At 32.5% G+C, this 23,712-nt stretch overlaps 3 protein-coding genes across 3 annotated transcripts; 2 read left to right on the forward strand and 1 right to left on the reverse strand.

Annotated features, from left to right (window-relative positions):
- Positions 1-6,803: 6,803 nt before the first annotated feature.
- LOC147399945 (actin-depolymerizing factor 1-like) lies at positions 6,804-8,788 on the forward strand. Its single transcript, XM_086445520.1, has 3 exons — positions 6,804-6,972; positions 7,966-8,231; positions 8,317-8,788. Exons 1-3 carry the CDS (start codon positions 6,970-6,972, stop codon positions 8,465-8,467), a joined length of 420 nt encoding a protein of 139 aa, XP_086301646.1. The 5' UTR covers positions 6,804-6,969; the 3' UTR covers positions 8,468-8,788.
- Positions 8,789-15,184: 6,396 nt separating this feature from the next.
- Positions 15,185-15,883, forward strand: LOC147399946 (histone H2B). Its single transcript, XM_086445522.1, has one exon. It carries the CDS (start codon positions 15,292-15,294, stop codon positions 15,715-15,717), a length of 426 nt encoding a protein of 141 aa, XP_086301648.1. The 5' UTR covers positions 15,185-15,291; the 3' UTR covers positions 15,718-15,883.
- Positions 15,884-17,368: 1,485 nt separating this feature from the next.
- LOC147399947 (NAD(P)-binding Rossmann-fold superfamily protein) lies at positions 17,369-21,191 on the reverse strand. Its single transcript, XM_086445521.1, has 8 exons — positions 20,888-21,191; positions 19,781-20,012; positions 19,564-19,643; positions 19,277-19,430; positions 19,088-19,166; positions 18,779-18,863; positions 18,652-18,698; positions 17,369-17,755 (listed from the first exon to the last, which is right to left on the reverse strand). The coding sequence occupies exons 1-8, from the start codon at positions 21,003-21,005 to the stop codon at positions 17,582-17,584; spliced, it is 969 nt and encodes a 322-aa protein (XP_086301647.1). The 5' UTR covers positions 21,006-21,191; the 3' UTR covers positions 17,369-17,581.
- Between the last annotated feature and the right edge of the window lie 2,521 nt (positions 21,192-23,712).

Here is a 23,712-nt window from a genome sequence, read left to right on the forward strand (position 1 = left end):
CCCACGATATCGCTCCTCCTGCTAAAGTATAAATCCAACCACTTGTAGATTTTGAATCATGAGAATCAGAGTTCCATGTAGCATCTGAGAACCCTTCTACTAGTTCAGGTTTACTATTATATTGTAAACAATAATTTTGAGTACCTTTTAAATATTTCAGAACCCTTCTAATTGCTTCCCAATGTTTAGGTCCTGGGTTACTTGTAAATCTACTCAATACCCCCACTATAAAAGCTATATCAGGTCTTGTACATTGCATTAAATACATAAGGCTACCAACTATTTTTGAATATTCTAATTGAGATTCTGCTCTACCCATATTCTTAAATAATTTCTTACTTGGATCACAAGGAGTAGGAGAAGGTGAACAGTCAAACATATTATATGTTTTCAATATTTTTTCAACATAATGTGCTTGAGATAAACTAATGGTTTTATCTTCTTTTATTATTTTTATTCCAAGAATAAAGTCTACCTCTCCAATGTCTTTCATATCAAAAGATGATTTAAGATAATTTTTAGTTTCTACAATTATATTAATATCTGTACCAAAAATTAACATATCATCTACATACAATGACACAATCACATAACTTTGATTTATAACCTTACTATAAATACATCTATCACATTCATTTGATTTAAAATCAAATTCTTTTATTTTCTTATCAAATTTATCATGCCACTGTTTTGGTGATTGTTTAAGACCATATAAAGATTTATTCAATTTACAAACCAAATTACTTTTATTTGATTCTACATAACCTTCTGGTTGTTCTAGGTAAATTTCTTCATCTAAATCACCATTTAAAAATGCAGTTTTTACATCCATTTGATGTATATGTAAGTTATGAATAGATGCTAATGCTAAAAGAACTCTGATAGAGGTTAATCGAGCAACAGGAGAAAATGTATCAAAATAGTCTATTCCTTCTTTTTGCCTAAAACCTTTGGCTACTAATCTTGCTTTAAATTTTTCTATACTACCATCTGGTTTTAGTTTCTTTTTGAAAACCCACTTATGTCCTATAGCTTTACAACCTGGAGGTAAAGATACTAAATCCCAAGTTCTATTAGATTTAATAGATTCTATTTCATCATCCATAGCTTCTTTCCAAAACACACTATCTAAAGATGTTACAGCTTCTTTATAAGTCTTAGGATCTGATTCTAAAACATAGGTGTAAAAATCTGGACCAAAATTATAATGTGGATCCTTTCTTGGTCTCTTACTTTTCCTAAGTTCTAGTTCTCCATTTTCTTGTCTTTTTCCTAACACTTGTTCAGAATGAGTTTCATTTTTTAAATCAGAAACATTATCTTTATGTTGAAGATTTTCAAAAAATTGTGCTTCTACAGATTCGATAATAACATTATCATCTAAGTTTAAAAATCGATAAGCTTTACTATTTTGAGCATATCCTATGAAAGCACACTTATATGTTCTAAAACCTAATTTTTTAATCTTATCATCTGGTTTTCTAACATAGGCTAAACAACCCCATACTCTCAAATATTTTAAATTCGGTTTTCTATTTTTCCAAAGTTCATATGGTGTTTTGTTTACTTTATAATACGGTACTCTATTTAAAATATGACATGCAGAATACAAAGCTTCACCCCATAAATTCATAGGCAAATCAGAATTTATTAGCATAGAATTTATCATTTCTATTAATGTCCTATTTTTACGTTCCGCTACACCGTTTTGTTGAGGTGTTCTAGGGGCAGAAGTTTCATGTATAATTCCAAAATTTTCACAATAAACAGTAAAATCGTTATCAAAATATTCCCCTCCTCTATCACTTCTTAAAATTTTTATTTTCTTTTCTACTTGATTTTCTACTTCTGCTTTATATAATTTAAAAGCTTCAAAAGCATCATTTTTATTTCTTAACAAATATATATAACAGTATCTACTAAAATCATCAATAAAAGTGATAAAATATCTTTTACCACCTCTAGTTAGTATCCCATTTAATTCACATAAATCTGAATGGATTAATTCTAAGATAGTAGAAGTTCTCTCTACACTACGATGTGATTTCTTTACTATTTTAGACTGTATACATATATGGCATTTATCATTATTTTCTTTATTAAACTTAGGTACTAAATTTAAATTCATCATATTTTTTATAGCTTGAGAATTTAAATGTCCTAATCTAGCATGCCACAAATCAAAAGATTCAACAATATAAGCAAAAGAACTTTCATTTATTACATTCAACTTAATCATATTGTTTACAACATACCCTTTACCAATAAAAATATCATCTTTGGTCAAGATCAGTTTTCCAGAATGAAGGACTAACTTAAACCCATTTTTGTCTAACATACAAGCAGAAATTAAATTCTTCCTAATTTCTGGAGCATGTAGAACATCCTTCAACAAGAGAGTCTTTCCAGAAGTGAGTTTGAGTTCCACAGTACCGGATCCCGCAATCTTGATGGTAGAAGAATTTCCCATGTAAAGTTGTCCTTCATCTTGAACTTTGTATGATTTGAAAGCAGATCTATCAAATGACACATGCCGTGTTGCACCTGAGTCGATCCACCAATGTCCTTTTGTTTCAATCATGTTTACTTCGGACACAACGGCAACCACTACATCTCCTACCATGTTAGATTCGGTCTTCGGTTTTTTACCTTGACGTTTTCTACAATCTCTTGCAAAATGTCCCTTTTTCCCACACACATAGCAGTCACCTTCATTCTTTTTAAACTGACCATGACCATTTTTCCTGATAAATTTCTTGAATGGTTTTCTATTGGTAAAAGGCTTGTTGTATTTTTTCTTTTCTTGAATTACAGACTCAACTATATGAGCCTTAATTGATTCAGAGCGATCATCCTTTTTATCTCTGATCTTATTTTCTTCTTCTATTTTTAAACCTTTGAAAATCTCATCTAGAGTTTGCAAATTTTTATTATGAGACAGGGTTTTTCTATAGTCTTTCCAACTGGGTGGTAATTTAGAGATTATTGCACCCACTTGGAAACTTTCGGGAAGTTTAATATTTTCTTCCTCCATCTCAGTAACAATAAATTGCAACTCTTGAACTTGTTCAAGAATAGGTTTATTTTCTGCTATTTTAAAATCGAAGTATTTAGAAACTAAAAAAGTTTTTGTACCCGCATCTTCGGTTAAATACTTCTTCTCTAGTGAATCCCATAATTCTTTAGCAGTTGTGTACTTGCAAAACGAGTTGAACAATCTGTCAGTCATTGCATTGAGTACATGATCTCGACAATCCAGATCATCATCTTGCCATTTTCGTTGAGCGTCGATTTGTTCAGAAGTTGCATCCGTTGAAATAGTTGGACATGCTGTTGTAAGCACATAAGCGACCTTAAATTGACGGAGCATAAAGAACACCTTCTGTTGCCATCGTTTGAAATTCGACCCATCAAAACGATCAAGTTTTACAAGGTCTTGATTCATAAACTTGATGCTTTGTGCCATTAGAGCAATCTTCTGTTGTCTATAAATTGTTAGAAAAAATAGAACTTGAACTTAAATTGTATTGCTCTGAGGCACGTAGTAATCTACGTTGTCTTATAGACAACAGACGCCCCCACTCCGATTAAACACGAAGATGCAGATGGGTTGCTGGCGAACTTGTCTTCAGGATACAACAGAGCCCAGTTCTAACACAACTGTATATTTCCTCAAAATTTGCACTATTTTGAGAAAATCTGTCACTCAGAATCTCGGATACACGAATGCCTCTTTTTTGTAGAAATTTTCTTAAAATTAGTTATATTTTTAACAGAATTAATCTCCATAAATATATATCAATTTAAAAATCACACCTATTCGTAAATGATTTTTGAATCTCAATAGGTATGAAACCCATTGGAACCACTAGGTACCTATTCGGATCAAGGAATCCGTTAAGCACCCTTAAGCCCCTTCGACACCTTTCGGTTCGGCCTTGGTGCCTATCCAAAATTGGACGGCCCTATTAAATATTTAATTTTTCTCTCTCTCTCTTTCTTTCTTTTCTTCTTTCTTTCTTATTTTATATCTATATATATTATATATATATATATATATATAATATATATATATAAAATAAAATAAAAAGAATTATTAAATTTCCATATAGCTTGAAGCCATTAGGAGCTCTCAAGGAGAGAGTCTTTGGAATGAAGAAAGAGTTGAGAATAGGTTCTTATATATAGGTTTAAAAATCCCTCCAAAACATTTTAAAAAGCAATGTGGGATTTATGAAAATTTGAAAAAAGGAGCCAAAAGAACTTTTACAAATTCCAATCCATGTGAAAAGTTATCAACCAATAGAAATGCTCTTTTTAAAAATTACTTACTTTTCTTTTAACAAAAAGTAAACCAACCATAAAGTAACTTTCTAAATATCATTTTTTAAAATAAACCAAATTAATTTTATTTGAATCAATTTTAAATAAATATTAATCATCATTTATTAACATTTATTTTAACAATTTGTTCACAAACTAAATCAATTTTAAGTTTGATTTTTCAACATAGTCATATTCGGATGATCAAGTCAACAGAATTTTTGCACACTAATGAATTCTTTCTCATAGATCTTGTATATCTTTGTTAATCACCCCTTTTGTATGGGTTTGAAAATCATTGGTCGTATTATGTTTGAACTTATCTAATCACTTTCTATGATTTCAATTGTAATAATGACAATTTTGAGACAATTTGATGAAGACTCTTCAAGCATGATGCATAAAAACATGTGTTGGTATTCGATAGTAACTTCTCTATTATACTATCACACATGTATGATTACACTATCGCACACTTATTGCTTGGAGTCCACTTAAACCACCATTTCGGCCCAATCTGATGATCTCTTTCTCAAAACTATCTTAGAACTTACATTCAAGAAGGGCTGAGGGGGGGAGTCAGGATTTTCTTTTAGCGGGGGTAAACTTATATTTAATTGAAGGAGGAGGGGCGAAAATTGGAAAGAGATGAGGGAGTGGAGGCAATAAGGTCAAATGGGGCATATCAGTAGTTCATAATGCAAGGGTATTTCAAATTTAAGCATAAATTCAAGGATATCTAAAATGCCCAAAAAAGTTAAGTGGGGGCAATTGTCCCCAATGTCTCCTTACTAGTTCCGCCCTGGAAGGGCTCATGCGTTTTCTTTCTTCATTATGGTGTTATTGAAGTGATCTTCCTTCGGGCCTAGTTGATTATTTAGTCCTTTGGAACATTGCGACACCAATTTGAAAGAGTGAGATGAAGAAAATCAAAGATTGATTTTGTAAATTTTCCCATTTTCATTTTAGAATCAATATTCTTAGGTTTATATCCTTTATTCATCTATTATGTATAATTTCATTCAGCGGTGTGACTAAAACAATAGAAAGTCTAATACAATCTAAGTAAATTGTACAAAGGATTTTGTTAAGAGAAATCTTTTTCTTACTGACTTTGTAAGATTTTCAGCCTTACTAAAGGTTGTTTTGCTCAAATAGATTACCATGTCAGAAATCCAACACCATAGTCTCTAAACTTATTCGAAACACTCAAATAAAAGAATAAAATAAATTAAATTAAAAAAATCAATTTCTTTTAAGCTTGATCCGAGATTTTGACGATGGACAGTTACTGAACATTCACATAACTGCTAAACTTAAAATTAAAATCAATTTCTTTTGAACTTGATCCAAGGTTTTGACAATGGATAGTTACTGAACATTCACATAATTTCTAAACTTAAAATTGAAATCTAACGGTGAAAAATAATTTTTTTTGTATTTTTTTTTAAGTTCATAGAATTTTGCTCTCTAAAACCTTGAAGCTCGGATCATGCTATTAGATGCCATAAGATGAGTCCGAGAAGACTTAGTGAGGGTGAAATCCTTACTAACTTAGAAAGGCTAAGAGGACTCCTTTGTTAACATGTGCCCCAAGGGTACACCCTAAGCTACATTAAATACACCTCGGGCAAAAGCATTTGAGGGTAGTTTTTTGTAAAAAGAATCTTTTGTAGGCATTTTGTTTTAGGAAATTCAATTCCAACCAATAGGACACTTGTTAACAAAACCTTACCTTAAGATATTTTAGTAAGAGTAAGTCTCGCCTTACTAGCTTGGTAAGATTTCAAATCTTACTAAGGGTCATTGAACTCACTTTATTGCATCCAAAAAACATGATCCAATGAACCCAATGACACAGTGACGTAGAGTAAAAATTTTGAATTTTTTCAAATAAAAGTAAACATTAAAAAGATTAATTTTCACGATTTTTTAAATTTGGGGACATGGTGGGAGTTCAATAACCTTCCATTTTCAAAACATAGGATCAACTACAAAGAAAATTATTTTTTAGATTTATTTATTTTTCATCTGAGTTTTTCCATGAAAATTGGATAGCTAGTTTGGTAATCCATTTGAGCTCAATTCAATAACTTTGGTAAGATTTGAAATCTAACTAAGTTAGTAAGGAAAGTGTTTCTCTTTTGTTAATTCGCTGCCAAACTAGAAGAAATACTCGAAACCGACTACATTGTCCTTTATTTTTTAGGTTGGTCGGCTGGTCCGCTGAACCGCTTCCTCGACCGAACCTAATTCACTAGACCGAGCTAACCCTAAGATAACCCCTGTTTTGTTGACACGTGACGTCTTATCAGGTTGGTTGGCTGGTCTGATGAATCGCTTGCTCAACCGAACCTACTTCACTCGAACGGCCTAACCCTGAAAAAACCGATACTTTATAACGTGGCATCTTTTTATTGGACAGACATACTTTTTTATTTTTATTTTTTATCTGTGATTATGTATAAGCCTTGTCATGATCTGTATTGAGAGCCACCGATTAACAAGGGGACTCCATTGATTTCATTGCTAAAGTGGTAGAATCCTTGTTGTACGAGTGTCTCTCTTTCTCTATATCTTTGTCCACTCCTGGTGGCCTAGATTCTCTCATCTCATCTTATTTTCTTCGATCAATCTCCTTAAAAAATGGTGAGTTTCTTTACTATAATTTCTTGATTTGCTAGGGTTTCTTTTTCTGCTTTTGCGTATTTGATTTTCCTTCATTTTGTTTATTATTGATTTTGGTTCTTGATCTGCAATCGAATCTGATTTGAGAGTTTATTTTGCTCAAATCCGAGAATTTTTTTGTTCGATTATCTCACAGATCTGATTTACATTGGATTTAATCTTAGATCTCTGAATCTATTGGTGATGTATCTTGTTTTCTTTTAGTTGCTGGATTTGGTAAATTTTGAATATTTTTTTTGGGATTCGTGTGACCGATTGATACGGTTTTAGGAGCGTAGATGTTCTGTTTTCTCTGTGTTTCCTTGAAATTATGATTCGTTGGGATTGTTATAGTTGTTGTTGATTCTATTTTTAATGTGCCTGATTTTCTTTTATTTCAAGATGTTTTCTGTGTGTGATTCCTTGAAATTCTTCTTCTTTGGGGTTGTACAGTTGTTGAATCTTATTGGCCCTAATATTTCCTTGCAACAGCTTAATTTAGGGTTTCTTGTTTGATTTGTCTCATAGATTCTCCATATTTATTATTTTTTTGCTACGATCTGGTTTCTGTATGCTCCTCCAAACTGTTAAACATAAACTATTACTGTTTTGTGGGATCTTCCTCTGCATATAATTTGATTGCTTTGATCTCTGTTATTAGTCTTGAATATTTGTTTATCTATGATTTGGTCTACACTCTACATATAATTTGCTTCGATCTGATTTCTGTAAGCTCCAAACTATTAAACTATATCTGTTTTGTGGGATCTTCCTCTGCGTATAATTTGATTGTCTTGATCTCTGTTATTACTCTCGAACCTTCAATTAAATATTTGTTTGTCTACGATTTGGTCTAAATTCTACAGTTGTTCTCCACCTGTACAAATAGAAAGAATCTTTTCTAGATCTTTTTTTTTTTTTTTCTGATCCATGGGCTGTCAATGGTGATTGTTATTAAAATTTACCCAACTATAGGCCAATGCAGCCTCAGGGTTTGGTGTTCATGATGACTGCAAGCTAAGGTTTCTTGAATTAAAAGCAAAAAGAACTTATCGCTTCATAGTTTTCAAGATAGAGGACAAACAGAAGCAGATTGTTGTGGAAAAGGTCGGTGAGCCCACCGAAAGCTATGAAGATTTCACTGCAAGCCTCCCTGCAGATGAGTGCCGATACGCTGTCTATGATTTCGACTTTGTTACAGCAGAAAATTGCCAGAAAAGCAGGATTTTCTTCATTGCATGGTAATCCTTAATGTCGGTCTTTTTTTTTCACTGTTCATGCTCTAGTCTACTGTTTATATTTGTTTTCTTTTCTTTCTTTATGAAGGTCTCCTGATACTTCAAGGGTGAGAAGCAAAATGATTTATGCAAGCTCTAAGGACAGATTCAAAAGAGAGCTAGATGGAATTCAGGTTGAGTTGCAAGCAACCGATCCTACTGAGATGGGTCTTGACGTTATCAAGAGCCGTGCTAGCTGAGCATATGGGCCTTGCATTATATAGCTTGCTTTACTTGAGTGATATTTGTAATTTGTGACATGGTGAACTTGTCTAGATATGATATTTGCTTGTTATTCAAGTTTTATCCCTCAGTCTTGTCTTCTTCTAGAACAACATCTGTGATTTCGGGTATATCTTGTTATTGGTTATTTGTGGAACCTAAGAAATGATTGGCTCCTTGTAGTCTGATCTACAAGCTAATATGTAACAATTTGTGGGGCTATAGACAACACTTGTAGTTTGTTTTTACAATGTTGAAATGGATATTTAGCCCTGCTATCATTGGTTGGATTGTCGAAATGTAAGCTTTATGACTTCTTTAATGCAGATTGGGTTGGCTTGTTTCTCCTCTAGATAATTCCTAAGAATGCCTGTTATTCATGGTGGTCCTCAATGATTTTTTTATTTGTTATAAATAAATCAATACCTACCTCATCGACAGCTCTTGTTATGGACTGTTGTTGCTATTGATTTCCGGGTGCCTTAAGAAAGAAATATTGTGATTAGTGTGTTCCCAGCGACCCACAAAAGTGTAGAACATAGATACATGTGGTTGAATTGATTCATGGTGTACTTGATGAGACCAGAGATAGACACAGAGAGAGGACTTTCAAGTAGGACCAACTAATACTGAGTATCTAGAATGCATCTATAGCAATGAAAGACAGAGTTGGCCCACTCCATTGGTTATGGATCATATCTAATATAGTGTTGTGGTTGGGTTTTTATCTTACAATAGAGACCCTCTTCTAGGAAGCGCTTATACATTCATTTCTGGCTGTTTCTGTTTATTTTCTTCTTCTTTAAATATGAAGATGGGTTCTTGATCCTAAGTCTGTCCACTACCACATACAGACTTTACCACCTCAGCCCAATTTGCTGTTTCTGTTTTTGGTGGCTATATTTATCTGTTTTTTTGGTCTGAATGGGATTGTAGGGTTTGTGGTGTTTTGAATCTTATTTTCTAATTGGTCGAGTTAGCATTGAGCCCGATTAAGTACTTTGCCATGTTTTTCTTGATACTTTTTTTCCCCCTTTATCAGTAAGCCATTTTCGAATGAGATCAGTAATAAGGTGCTAGCAGGAATCGAACCCAAGTATAATGGGGTGTCATCACTCATACATTTTACCAAACTAGCTAGCTGGCATCTGCAAATCAGTGTTTTTCTTGAGACTTAGAAGACTATCCAGGCATTGTGGCGGCCATTCTTATACTGGGGTTTTTCACTTTTGCCATTGTCGAACTTGAGAACAACATTAGATGTAAACTGGTTTAGTTGGATCTCGTTCTCATTCATCCTATTTTGTGGACTGAAATTTTGTTTGAGATCCATTTACATTATGTTTCAGAAGTTACCTTGCAAGTAAACTCATTTCAGGTACCCCTACCCCACAGTTTCTTAAATGCAAAACTATCAAGTATTCACATCATGTGTAGTTCCTTGAAGTTAAATTCTTTCATTGTGCAAATGCTACATTTGGTACATCATCATTGTCAAAGCCATATCTCAAAGATAAGGGATCATATAAACAAATTGTCTAGCAATTGAACCTTCTCTGTACGCGTGCTTGTAGTTCTTAATCCTCTGTCAAAAATTCTTAACAGGTTTATCCTTTTGTATCATTCTCCTGAATAATAGGGTCATTTATCATCCACCATCACCGGAGAATGTTGATGATACCAATTGGTATACCTCTCTCTTTGTTGATTAGAGTTTTCCAATTTAAATGCTTTGTGGGTCATCATGACCTAAACAATATGTTTACACAAAAGTTGGGGCATTTGTTGTTTTGATATAGGAAGGAAGAATGGTACACAACTTTTTGAGGAATTATTCATCTTTGATTGGTGTATGTATGTATGTATGATCCTGAACCTCATTGATAATTTCAATATTCATTCAGGGCCTAATAATAGTCCAGGCGAAAACAAAAAAATATACCTATATCCAAGCCTCGCCTTGCCCGTAAGTTTTCTGAAAAAATTTACTCAAATCAGGCCTATCTCAACTTAGCCTGACTACTACACAGGGCCAAGATACATAACCGAAACGTGACCAAGACCACACCATACTGTATGCATAAGAAACTAGGCCAAAGCATGCCGATGAGCCACAGTGACATGTACTCGTAAGCCTTCTGAGTCAGATGGGCAAAAGGAAATGGTTTTGACCATTAATGGGTTGGGCACTAACAACTAGCAAAATCGGATGTTGATGGGCTTTGATGTTAAGAGGAAATGGGCTAACAAAATGATAAGGGCTGAGGTGAGAATCGGGCCTAGAATACTATGTCAATATGGGCCACATTCAGGATTACTAGCATAGATGAAGCAATATCATCTTAAACAAAACAATATGACAAACACTTTGGACTTTAAGTTGTTAAGAATCATGTGGGTGGGGTTTTGAGAAAGAACAAAATTTTTTCCCAATTTGCAACCAAACATAACTATGAGGATTTGAGGAAAATTAAGAGGGCAAGGACAGATGGCAACAAGGACCAATGGTATAAAAAAAATGTATTTGTTATGGTAGAAGATACCGTAGTTCATCTCAGACATGGGACCTGGATTCTGGTTCTCGAGTAAAAAAGCAAGGATAAACCGCGATCAAGTGATTGGGTGGTGGTGGTGATTGATAGAAGAGTTATATAATGTTTCTAATAAGGAGAAATGGTGAGTGGTGAGGAACATAAGAAGATGGTAATAAATTTCTTAATGGTTTATTTTGGAGAGGTTTAATGGTGCCAAATAGGGGTGCAATTTGGTTCGGTTTGAGGTCAAATTGAAACTGTCCGTTCCACTAAATAAGAATTAGAACCGAACAAAATTTCATTGGAACCAAATCAACCCAAACCGGACTAAAGTCGGATTGGTTCGGTTAGGTTCTATGGGTTACCAAGATTATATAAATTGTAAGTAACATTGTTTAATGAAAAAATAAACATATAATAAATATAAATTTTCATACAATAAATCACTAATCTATCTATAAAAAAGTCATTAGTTTATTCATAAAAGATCATTAATCTATGTCTTAACTCCTAAAATTATTCATAATAATTATTATATATATATATATATATATATATATATTTATTTATTTATTTATTGCATAAGAGTTCGGTTCTCGATTCTATACAAGTTTGATCCGAGAACCAAACCAAACTGATCGGTTCACCATTTTTGTAACCCGGATCCAAACCGTAATTTGTTCCAAATCGAACAAACCACCCCAAAGCTATCGGTTCGATCGGGTCTCAACTTAAACTGGACCAAGTTGCACCCCTATTGCCAAATGTTTGTTGTCGCAGCATGATTGATGTGAGAAGACAATGATGAATCGAACCACGTCATGATGATATCTCTTTTGTTTCTTTTCTCTCCTTTTTTCTTCTTTGTTTTGTTTTGTGTGTAACAATCAAGACGAACGCATAGAGGCTTGATGGTTTATTGGTAGAAAATCAAAGCGGAATTGAGGTGATGGGCACGTCTTGCTCCTTTAGTATATGTCAAGGCCTTGGTCATGTACTAGTGGGTCCAACGCCAAATTATAAAAAAAAAGGTAAAATGATATGTTTTCACCACTTGTACTTATGGAACCACGACTAAACCCAACTTGGCACATTGAGGCCCATTCTATTTTAAAGGCTTACAAAGGCCATCGCCAATGATCGAGTTCATGGTAGTGCCGACATTGAGGCTCTTAATTGGTCCATTGTAGATCATTTGATTAACTCCGAGATGCCAATCCGTCTGATTTCAGTCTAACCTAAACCGATAAGGGCCAAATATAGGTCTATCTGAGTCATGCGTGTTGCTCATCCTTTTTGTCTATACATATATAATTTCATTATTTTCTCTCTCAAAAAAATCGTCGGGAAGATGTCTTCATGTCAATCAATAGTCAATTGGCATCAAGTTTCATTGAAATGCAAGTGATTCTCAACAAACACGATCGATGTTTTTGGCTATCTGTCAACAATCAAATCATAAATCAAGGGTATACATATCATGTAATCCATCAGATGTTCTTTCTTAAAAAAAACATGTGATTGTGGGAGGATGTTTCATAGTATTATAATAGGTTGTATTGTATTATGGTGTACAATGACGTATTTAACCATAATCTTATGAAGATGTCATTATAAGAGAAGTATTGGATGAACTCACACTTGAATTAGAGATTGAAAATCATATATGTAGTAGAAGGTCAAATTAGAGTGGGTATAAAATTCAAACTCCTAGATTTAGTTTCAAACTTATTAATATACTTTTATTCATTTACCAAAATAATCATATATCCAATTTCATAATTTTATATTTACAAAATATAATTAGAAATTTGATATTTACCTTTATGCCCTTGAGTTGAATGTATGTTCATAAAAATGGTAAATAGGTTTGATTTCTAGACTTGTGAAAGTGAACTCATATATGTTCACAAACAACCTTGACCAATTACATATGAGATTTAACTGATGGTAAATAATTATTTTTGAAATTAAAGCATTTTAGTTAAAAGTGAGGAAACATTTATTGCTTTATACAATTGAATTTTTTGACTGCGTAAAAAATATATATTGTTTTATAAAGTAGGAAATATCTTTTCTATTTTAACTAACATATTTTAATTATGAAATGGTAAGGTACTTTACCATTTCAGAATTAATATGAATGATTAGTTGAAATGGAAAATTCACAATTTCTTTTAGTTTTTTTGGGAATTTTTCTTTATATATATAATAAAACACAATAATGAGTCCCACTCTACTATAATTTTGTGCGAGTATAAACATTCCATTTAACTATAATTTCCTTTCACCCCCGTCCCTTTTAATAATATCCTTCTAGTTTTACTATCATTTTTTTTACCCATTTTTAATAATGCCTCTCTAACTTTACTATCTTCCTCTTTCACCCTTTTAACCCTAAAAGGGGATACAATACGAACACTCTAGTCTATGCAATAAAATACAACTGTGGACCTCATTCCTTTATCTCTTGTATAAAGAGAGATTGAGCTTTGGTCTTATACAAATCTCGAGGAATTTTTTATATTATTTAATTGTCTTTAACCTTCTCTTTCTTTTTTGGAAATCCAAATATCCATACCTGTTTTGGTTAAAATAATTTGATATCAAAATGGATATATACCAATTTTGATAAATATTTTAAGAAGTTCATTGGACTAGTAATTTTGGCCTAATAGATAATCATTTTAGGAATTACCCCACAAAGCAATTTAATACTATCGACCAAAGCGCAAAGTGGGTGCAAGTACGAGAGCGGGAGCGGGGAACACAAAAGCCCAAAATTCAAATATATCTAAAAGTGGAGAGTGCCTCCAAAACATTATTTATTGAGTTACATATAGTACATTCAAATATCAATTTTACTATTATATGTTTCATTTGCTTTGATTAATCCATCACAACATACTTTCTTTTGCAAAAAACACTTCTTTTACAGCTTAGAATAAATAAGTTTTAATATAATAAACACATTTTACTAATAAATTTATAGATGACTCCACAAGGTTCATAGTTGTTATATTTTCACTCGCACAACATCCATTGCTTTGTTGCATTTTTTTTTTGTTGGTAATATTAACATAGCTTGACTATATCATCGTTTTCACTATGCCACTCATCACCTCCAATTAGTTAAAGACAAAATAATTCTTGATCAATATAATTATTAGAAATTAAATAATCAATATCTTTATCATAATTAGAGAAGGCATAGTAGAAGTGGTTCAACACCAAAATTTAGATTCCAAAAATACTCTTGCTTTTGTATTTAAATTTAATATAATAAGAATCATTTTAGTCAAAAATAAAGAATACCACAATCTCACATCCCTAAAACCATGTTTGTTAGTTTTCAAAATTACAAAAATACCAACTTTGTTTTACAAATGTTATTTTTGAAATCATAATTAATTGTTGGGGTATTAAAACAAGCTATAAAAATAATGTTGGACTACCTAACCTTTAAAGCATTCAAAGGGCATTTTTGGTAAAGCAATGTATTTCAATACATTAAAACTCTGGACAGTCTAATGAGTTACTAATTCATTTTTGATAATTTAAAAAGAAAAAGATAATTTTTTATAAATATTAAAATATTTAACTATTTTTTAGTAATTTTCTAACCCCTTTAAATACATTTGCATTTGCACATGCCAATTTCTAATATGTTTTAATGAAGGAAACTTCTTTTATTTTAAAGGATTCAAATTAAACCTCTAATTATAATATTATTTTAATTTTTATAATTATTATAATATATTATTGTCTATAATTGTAATACTTAACAATAATTTATTTTTGAGGACTCACATGACTAATAGATATTTAAAAATAAAAATACTTTTAACATGTTATATGAAATGAGATTTTCTATGCGAGAGAGTTTCTTCATTCCGAAAGGATTGGCCACCAAGCGTATTAATGAATTCAATGGCATTCAAGTAATTTCCAACTTTAAACAAGTCCGAAATTGAACCTGAAGTCCCTCGATCCTCTACGAAGACTTTCCATAAATCTTCTTCCTGATCCTCTTCAAACCGTTGATCCAACAGTTGAACAAGTTATAATAGACCATCCGATTGACTTCCACGTCATCAATCCGCGTGAAACTCTATGATCCAATTAAAATACATACCCTTTTTCGATAAATACGAAACCGAAGTTGTACAATTCTCCTCACTCGTCTTCAACAGAAACCCCAATCTCCATTCTCCAGATCTCCCGATTTATCTCAAAATCTTTTACAGAGATCTTCGATTTCGTCTTCAATGGCACCAAAAGCTGAGAAGAAACCCGCAGAGAAGAAACCAGTAGCAGAGAAAGCTCCAGCAGAGAAGAAGCCAAAAGCTGGGAAGAAATTACCCAAAGAGGGTGGCGGCGCATCTGCAGACAAGAAGAAGAAGAGAACGAAGAAAGGAATCGAAACCTACAAGATTTACATCTTCAAGGTGTTGAAACAGGTTCATCCTGATATTGGGATTTCCAGCAAAGCTATGGGGATCATGAACAGCTTCATCAATGATATCTTCGAGAAACTCGCTCAAGAGGCTTCGAAGCTCGCTCGCTATAATAAGAAACCCACCATCACCTCTCGTGAGATCCAGACCGCTGTTCGTCTTGTTCTTCCTGGTGAATTGGCGAAGCATGCTGTCTCTGAAGGTACCAAGGCTGTCACCAAGTTTACTAGTTCTTGAAAGATGGGGATTTGATGGGTAATTGGGATTGGGTTTGGGATCTCGGAAAAATTATGGTTTTCTTTGATTTTTGTTTCTTTCTTCTTGTTTTTTTTTAAAAATGGTTTCGTGATGTAATATACTGGTGTTTCGATTATGGAAAGTTTAGTTTCTTTTATGATTTAAATTTCGGGTAAATTTAATAATTGATTGCTGTGTTGTGTTCTTCATTCAAAGGATTGGGTTTGATCTTTGTTCTATGAATTAGAATTTGACCAAAGTAAACAAATTGAATCTTGTCATGGAAGAACACAAATTTCATTTGATCTGTTCAAGAGGTGAAGACTGTCTTTAGTCTCACAAAGGATTTTGTTAGGGTTAATTATCTAAATTTAGATTCTTTAGAATGATCTAAGGGCTTTATTTTTAAAATTTAGACTCACCTTGCCAATAATGAAGTGGGTAACTATGACATTGTAGGATATTAATTCAAGAACTGTGTTCAAACTTTGATTTGAGCTGATTAATTCTTCTTATAGAAAACTGAAAGTCTGATACAATATGATTGAATGCATATCTGAAGAGTCTGGGTCCCTGGAATTGGCCGATGTTAGAATGTAGGATTTGGGTTGGGCTATTGAATCAATCTCTCTTGAACTGATCTATATTGTTGGGTACTAGTAATGAAAGGGATTTATCGATATGTGGAGCTTCTTTGAGCTGATTGATTAGCAATTGAACCATCTATCTACAAATTAAGTCCTTGAATGAATGAGTTCTTAAATGCTTATGATATGCTGTGATACATGCACACCCGTGCCTGTATTGAGTGATTTGTTGATTACTTCCTCTGTGTGGATCCATGAAGCAAATCGAAGGAGTATTCTCTCTCGGTGTTGTCAAATGCAGTGGCGCATTCACATATGCTACAGTTGCATATCCCAAATTATGCTATCTGCCAATATGCAATGACATACTTTTTTCAAAAAAAAAATTTCTTGCAGCATATGCCACAGTATATGCAATGTGTGAAATTGCATATGTGAACAGCATGTGTTGGTCGTGCATGGTTGCATATGCTATTTAAAAACATTGTCCTCTCTACTTGCTAAGTTCAATTGTACTATCAAATAAAATGTTTCATGTAATCTATGACCTTAGAATAGGCAATATGTACTCATGCATGTGTATTTAATTGACCATTTTTATTATCAATCTCATTTTTTTTTAAATGATGAGTTGTGTAGTTGCGATTCTTTGTTTTAAAATTTGGGATCTATGGGAGGAAGACTTTGATTTTGTGAAACTGTGGTTACTGCAATATTAAGTGGAGGCAGAAGTTCATTGGACATATATGGCGAATGGAACAGAGATTTGCTGTTTCAAAATTTTTCTGTTAAGCTGATGAACCAATGGCATGACGACATGTTTATTGAAAAAACAAGTAAATTTTGAAATAACAAATAATGGTAACAATCCCTAAATGGAAGGAGTGATTTGAGTGGTCTAGAAGAGCACCCGATGAAAGTTAAAAGAAAGGGTGTGAATTGAGGAAGTTAGAGTGAATGCGAGCACACTTGAATTAGCAGAAGACGTGGCTTTAAACAGAATCAAATGAAGGAACAGATTGGTTGAAACCGTGTTTATTTTTATTTTTTATACAAGGCTTAGATGATGTATAATTATTTAACTTTAATATCAATAAGATCTAAAAATATGATAATTTGTAAACATGGCTATTCAGTATCCTTGTATAAACTCAGAACCACCTATCAACATATCACACTGGAAATCACACTTCTATACTAGTAACACTTTGCCTTTCATTTATTACTGTCATCCTATATAGGGATCTTCATCTCTATTATAGGTCGAAGAAATTAATTCAACGGGACTGAATTGAGTTGATCAACTTGTTGCTGAAATCCCACAGTTTCTTCCCCATCACTTGGTCTCTAGCAAACTCGCTGGGTAATATCTCATTGCAGTCCATAAAGTACTTCCCTGTTACACCCTTCAGACTCAGGTGAAGTGCAACGTAGCACGTCGTGGCTGCACCCTAAAAAATCAAACCAGTGCACACAATTTCTTTGAACATTCACTAGTAGGAATTTCCCTTTTACTTAGAATGGTTTGCCACCTTTCTGATAGAAGATAGTATGTACTTTCTTTTCTTTATTTATTTATTTTTTTTCAAATTTAATATCACAATATATGTAGTCTGTCAGAGTGATTGTGCGGGACACTGAGCTGACATGGAGATGTGCATATAACTGTTGATGCTTTTCACTCTTATTTTGAGGAAAAGCATTTTTGGTTTCATGCACACCTCCCCATCATGAAAGTGTCGAACGTAGTGTCCTACACTGTCACTTTAGCATTTTCCTATATTTGTTTTTTATGAAAAATGAGAAACATTAAAGAAGACAAAATCTTACAAAACACAAGGATTTACGTAGTTCAGCAGTGTGCCTATGTCCACGGATCAAATCACTTATTTCTCTTAAGTTTTCCAGTCCTAGAGATCTTTATTTATAAAATCGAGACTTGTTAAAAATAAAAAATCATATTACACAATTGCCTTTTTGTTATCTAAAATTTTTTGGGGTGCTGCCTCTTGCACACGCAATTCTGTGTACCACCAACAGAGTACAAGACATTGATGCAACATTTTTCATTTAAGAAGCTCTTGGTTTTCGTTGAGAGAAAAGATGTTTAGAAACGGGTTTCAATGAATAGAACAAAGTGTGACATTACAAAATATCATCTAATTGCGGATTAAGCTCAGTTTGATTCACAACATGTAGTTTTCCGGAAAATGTATTAATTTAAAAAGCAATTTTTTTTTCCTCTAAATTTCTGAAATCGGTAAAAATCAAAACAATTAGGTGAAAAGAACCATCACTACATAATTAAGACTAATTCTTGATGAGGTTGAGAAGAAACATCGCTTACCTGAGGTACATTCTTCCAAAATAAAATTGTGAATACCTTCGTAATCGCTGCAAGGTGAAGAAAAATCAGAAATTACTGTGCTTCCACACTTGTAATAAAATTCATTTTCTAAAACAAGAGAGCATACTCATCAAAACTGCTGAATGTCTCATCAAATTCGTCATTATTAACCCAGGGTGGACAGAGTTCACTGTAATATTCGCGCCTTCTTCCTGATTGCCAATGAGGGAAATATGTTCGATAAATCAGATTATACAAATGAGATACGATAATACAAGTCAAGTGGTGTATTGAGTTCATGACATTATATTCATACAGAGAATCAATGTGGGTTTAAAACCATAATACAAAATACACAAAGATAATCCAAATTCCAAAATTCTTCATCTATTATTTAAAATGATAATTCGAGTAAACGAAGTAAAAGTAGTTATACCTTCAAACGGCGGGCGAGCTCATTCGCATGTAATATGTTGGATAATTTGGATTGCCCATATGCCCTTTTATCGGAGTATCTGTGTTACGAGAATGGACAGAATGAAAAAATCAAAATCAAAAGTTTACACGAAAAAGAAAAATGATGTTATGACCGAGAAATGTGGAATTTCTTCTAAATTCGACAGACCCATTCTCGTCGTTGATGTTATCAAACCGTATTCCTTCTTCATAAGTGTGAAGATGGGCAATTGATGACAAATTTATAATCCTTCCCTCAGTTCCAGTAGTTCTTGCTGTGTTCTTCATTTTGTCGAGGAGAAGGTTTGTTAAGTGGAAATGACCTGATAAAAAGAGTATCAAACCAAGTTGGCCCCAGTGAAGATGAAGACAAACGGAAGGATTGAATTATAATTTTGGATGGATTCATAAAACCATATAAATTAATATCTAAAATTGAACAATACTATATATTACCAAGATGGTTCGTTGCAAATTGCATCTCTATTCCGTCCTCCGAGAGGTTGTATGGGCAGAACATTACACCAGCATTGTTTCTGAAAAAAAAAGGTAGGTAAATGAGTTCCTCTGATTTAATATAAAAGTAATCGAGGCACTCAAATTTTAGAATTTTATGAATAATATTTTTTTTTCTTAAACAAGAAAGAAGAGAGCGAGGGAGACGGGATATTACATCAAGATGTTAAGGGGAAGATCAAGAGCATTAAAGTTATCCACAAATGTCTTGATGGACTTAATTGAGCAAAGATCAAGCTTCAAAAGATCTACTTTAGCAGATCCATTATCTTTCAAAATAAGCTGTTTTGCTTCATTTGCGGCCTCCAAATTTCTTGCGGCGATGATAACATGAGCCCCGCGAAGTGCCAAGACTCTCGCTGTTTCCAAACCAATACCACTTGCCCCTCCTATGATCACATCATGTTTTCTATTTAGAAAAGCATCATAAACATAAATCAACAAAGACAAGAAAATAAACACAAATATACTTCTAGAACACCGATATAGACTTGAAACAAGTTTTCAAGGATTAGTATGGTATCCAAAATTTTTTAAGTGTCTAGGTAAATATCAAGGAAATAAACCAAAAACATAAAATTTTAAGAGTTATAGAGATTTTTTTTAATAAAAAAAGCCCACAAAATTGATGATTAAAACCTCTAAACAAGAACTCTAATTACAACTATGCAATAAATCGAAAGAACACTCGTGATCGAAGGCTAGCTACAACAGATTCAAGAAAATAAAAGAAATTGCAAGGTATCAAAAATAAAATTAACTAAAAACTAAACTTAAACTAAAAATAAATAAATAAATCTCATATTCTGTAAGTAAAAGCAAGAACAGCCATATTGGGATTTCCCCTAGAACAGAATTGTCTTTGACTAGATGAATTTCAAAGAAAAATTAGGAACACCAAATCCAAAATAACTAAAAGTAACTGTAAAAACCCATGACTTGAAGGGAAGGAAAGACAACAAAATACAAGAAATAGAAGTAAATGAAATTAAACCAAGAAAAAAAGAAACAAAGAGAGATCAAAAACATTAAACCAACAAGGAAGAAAATATTAAAGATTAAATAGAAGAAATACAGACAAGAACAACATGGTATCAATAAAAAACCATAAAAAAGAATAAGCAGAAATACCAAATAAGAAAGAACTAAGAGATTAAACGCTGACATCAAATAACATTGCAACAACAATAAAAATTCTTAAACATGAAAATTACAAAAAGATATTAGTCTGCAGAAATGAATCAAGAACACAAAGATTACAAACCAGTGATGATAACAGTAAGGTTGCTTGCATCGATCCCATCTGTAACTTGTTCAGCAGTTGAGGCTGATCCAAACCCACTTGGGCCTGGAATCCCTGTCACCATTGAGAATATACCCATCTCTCCAAATCACTCAAAAACAAACCAAGACTGAGAAATCTGTTTACTTCAACAAGATTGAAAAAGAAAAAGAAAAAAAATCAGGAAATTAATGTGTGAAATTTATGGTTGGAGGGTAGTAGACTTATAGTTGAAAATGTGGAGAGAGAGTAGGAATTAAATGCAAGTCGGTGAGTGGCTGAAATCGCAACCTATGAATTAGACCTCCAACTGTACGGGTAATAATTCCGTTATGATTTGAACACTTCAGCCCAACTTGTCAAATAAATCAATTGTTTGATTTATTTGATTTGCTATTTTTCTGATTTAATTAAATTTTCAACTAATAAGGAATATTCAACGGGTAAAGAATAAGTACACTACGGCACGGGAATCTGCTAATTTTATTTATGAGTCGTACTGGGGTGACAGGATTATGGTTATGTGCACATCCCATGTCAGACTTGTGAGAATTGCAGTAAATATTTTTTGTCATTTCAACATTTTTCTTTATTTATATAAAAATTAATTATAAAAGCACCTCATGAATTATTAAGTGTGTTAGAGAATAAAATACATTGTATTAAGATGCATAAGATACATTGTATTATTGTTAGTATATCTCATTACAATGGAAGGTTGTGATGAAGAATATTCTAAAATATATATTGATATTTAGGATATATCAATTTGGATATTTTAAAATATTTATATTAAGTAGTTTTCATATATTATAGACATTACATCAACCAAGATATATGAAAACTAAATATCCTAGAATATCCCAATTGATATATTTTAAATATCAATATATATTCTAGAATATCCTTCATCACAACCTTCTATTTGTGACGAGATACATTAACAGTGATACAGTGTATCTCATGCATCTTATTCTCTGATAAAGTGCAACCGAATTGTTTTGTCTTACATAGTTTAAAACTTTTGGAATGAACTGATTTTTGGTGATGATGATCTCTATGATAAGGAGATCATTCTCACACAAAAATCAGTCAATTCCAAACTTTCTAACCCCATCAAAATTAGTTTACAAAACAAAATTAAAGAACTTTTTACAGTTCTTGAACTTGTTTTGATTGGGTTAGAAGTTTTGAAATGGGTTGATTTTTTGTGAGGATGATCTCTTCATAAAAAATTATAAAGATCATCCTCACAAAAAATGGGCTCATTCGAAAACTTTTAACGTATATAAGACAAAACAATTCGGCTATGGTGTGGGTTGCCCTTATTAATTTGTGGGGTGCTTTTATAATTATCATTATATAAACTAGATTAGATTTAATATTTACCCCTCCAAGTTAGCCCCACAATCCTTCTTAAGGGGCGAGGTTGTAGCTATAACTCTCTCCAATATAGGCATGGTATTCAACATTTGTGAGAAAAAAAGTACCAATACGTGCACGGAGCTTTGTTTTTTTAATATAAGAAAAATTACTTAAAGGACCATAGTGAATGGATTTTTTTTCTTCTAATTAGTCTGAGTTTTGGGTGGTTGCTTGATAGTCTATTTTGTAAACTTTTTTTTTTCTTCTTAATGGCCTCAACCTCACCTCAGCTTAGGATATTTTTGAAATATCCAAATTACCCCTTTTTTCATCTTCTTCACATAGGTTTTCCAACGGCGATTCCAATTGTTTTTGGTGATTTTTTTATCGTGAATGACGAATTGAAATGATATATCTCTAATTGTGAACATTTAAATGTATTTTGTTTATTTATTTTCACAATTTATAATAAAAAATGAAGAACGAAACAGAGATTCAAACTTTTTTATATATTGTCGAGCTCACTACTTTTTATTGTCGAGCACACTATTTTTTATTTGTTGTCAAACTCACAATTTTTATTTATTGTTGAACTCACCAATTTTTATTTATTATCGACCTAACAAGTTTTATTTATTGTCGAGTTTACCAATTTTTATTGTTGAGTTTGACAATTTTTTAAAAAATGTCGAACTCGACAATAAAAATGTTGAACCCAAAAAAAAGTGGTGAACTAGACGCTAGTAAAACTCACCCATTTTCTTTTTCGAATTTTTTCGATTAAAATACATGGACAGGTTGACTAAAAACTTGACACAACAACTTATGTAGATGTTTTCAAACCAAAGAATCATCCTCGATTGATTTTCATCAAAAAACGAAGCAAAAAAATTGAAAAAAATTCTCACTTTTTACATACATCTTCACAATGCTTGAACAATCCTTGAAAATGGCTTCTTCTTTTTTAAATCCCTTTCATTAGAATGGAGTCTTTGAATCTCAATTAGGATACCGAAAATCCAATTTTTTGGATGAAAATGGTGAGTTCGAATGGTAAGGGTAGTTTTGACATTTCAATCGTAAGAGATGTATGGAATGAGATTTAGGGATTGATTAGAAATACATTTTTTTTTTCTAAATGGACTATTAAGATATATCCTAAAACTTAGGGACTAACTAGGAAAATCCCTCCGACAAGGTCCTTCAAGTAATTAATTTTCTCTTTTAAATATTTGGAATGCTTTCTTATATTTCCAAACTAATGACATGCCCCAAGAAAAATGATTAAAACAATCCTTAATTCTTCTTCTCAAAACCTTAAATATCTTGAATGTAATGATGATAATGTTGATGGCAATGGTGATGATGACGACAATGATAACCAGAGGATTGAGGTCCTTTTCATTAGTTTATAAAAAAAAACTGAGATCAAAAGAACATTT

This window comes from Akebia trifoliata, chromosome 6, assembly GCF_017979445.1.
Source record: "Akebia trifoliata isolate Shusen 1 chromosome 6, ASM1797944v1, whole genome shotgun sequence".
Lineage (NCBI taxonomy): Eukaryota > Viridiplantae > Streptophyta > Magnoliopsida > Ranunculales > Lardizabalaceae > Akebia > Akebia trifoliata.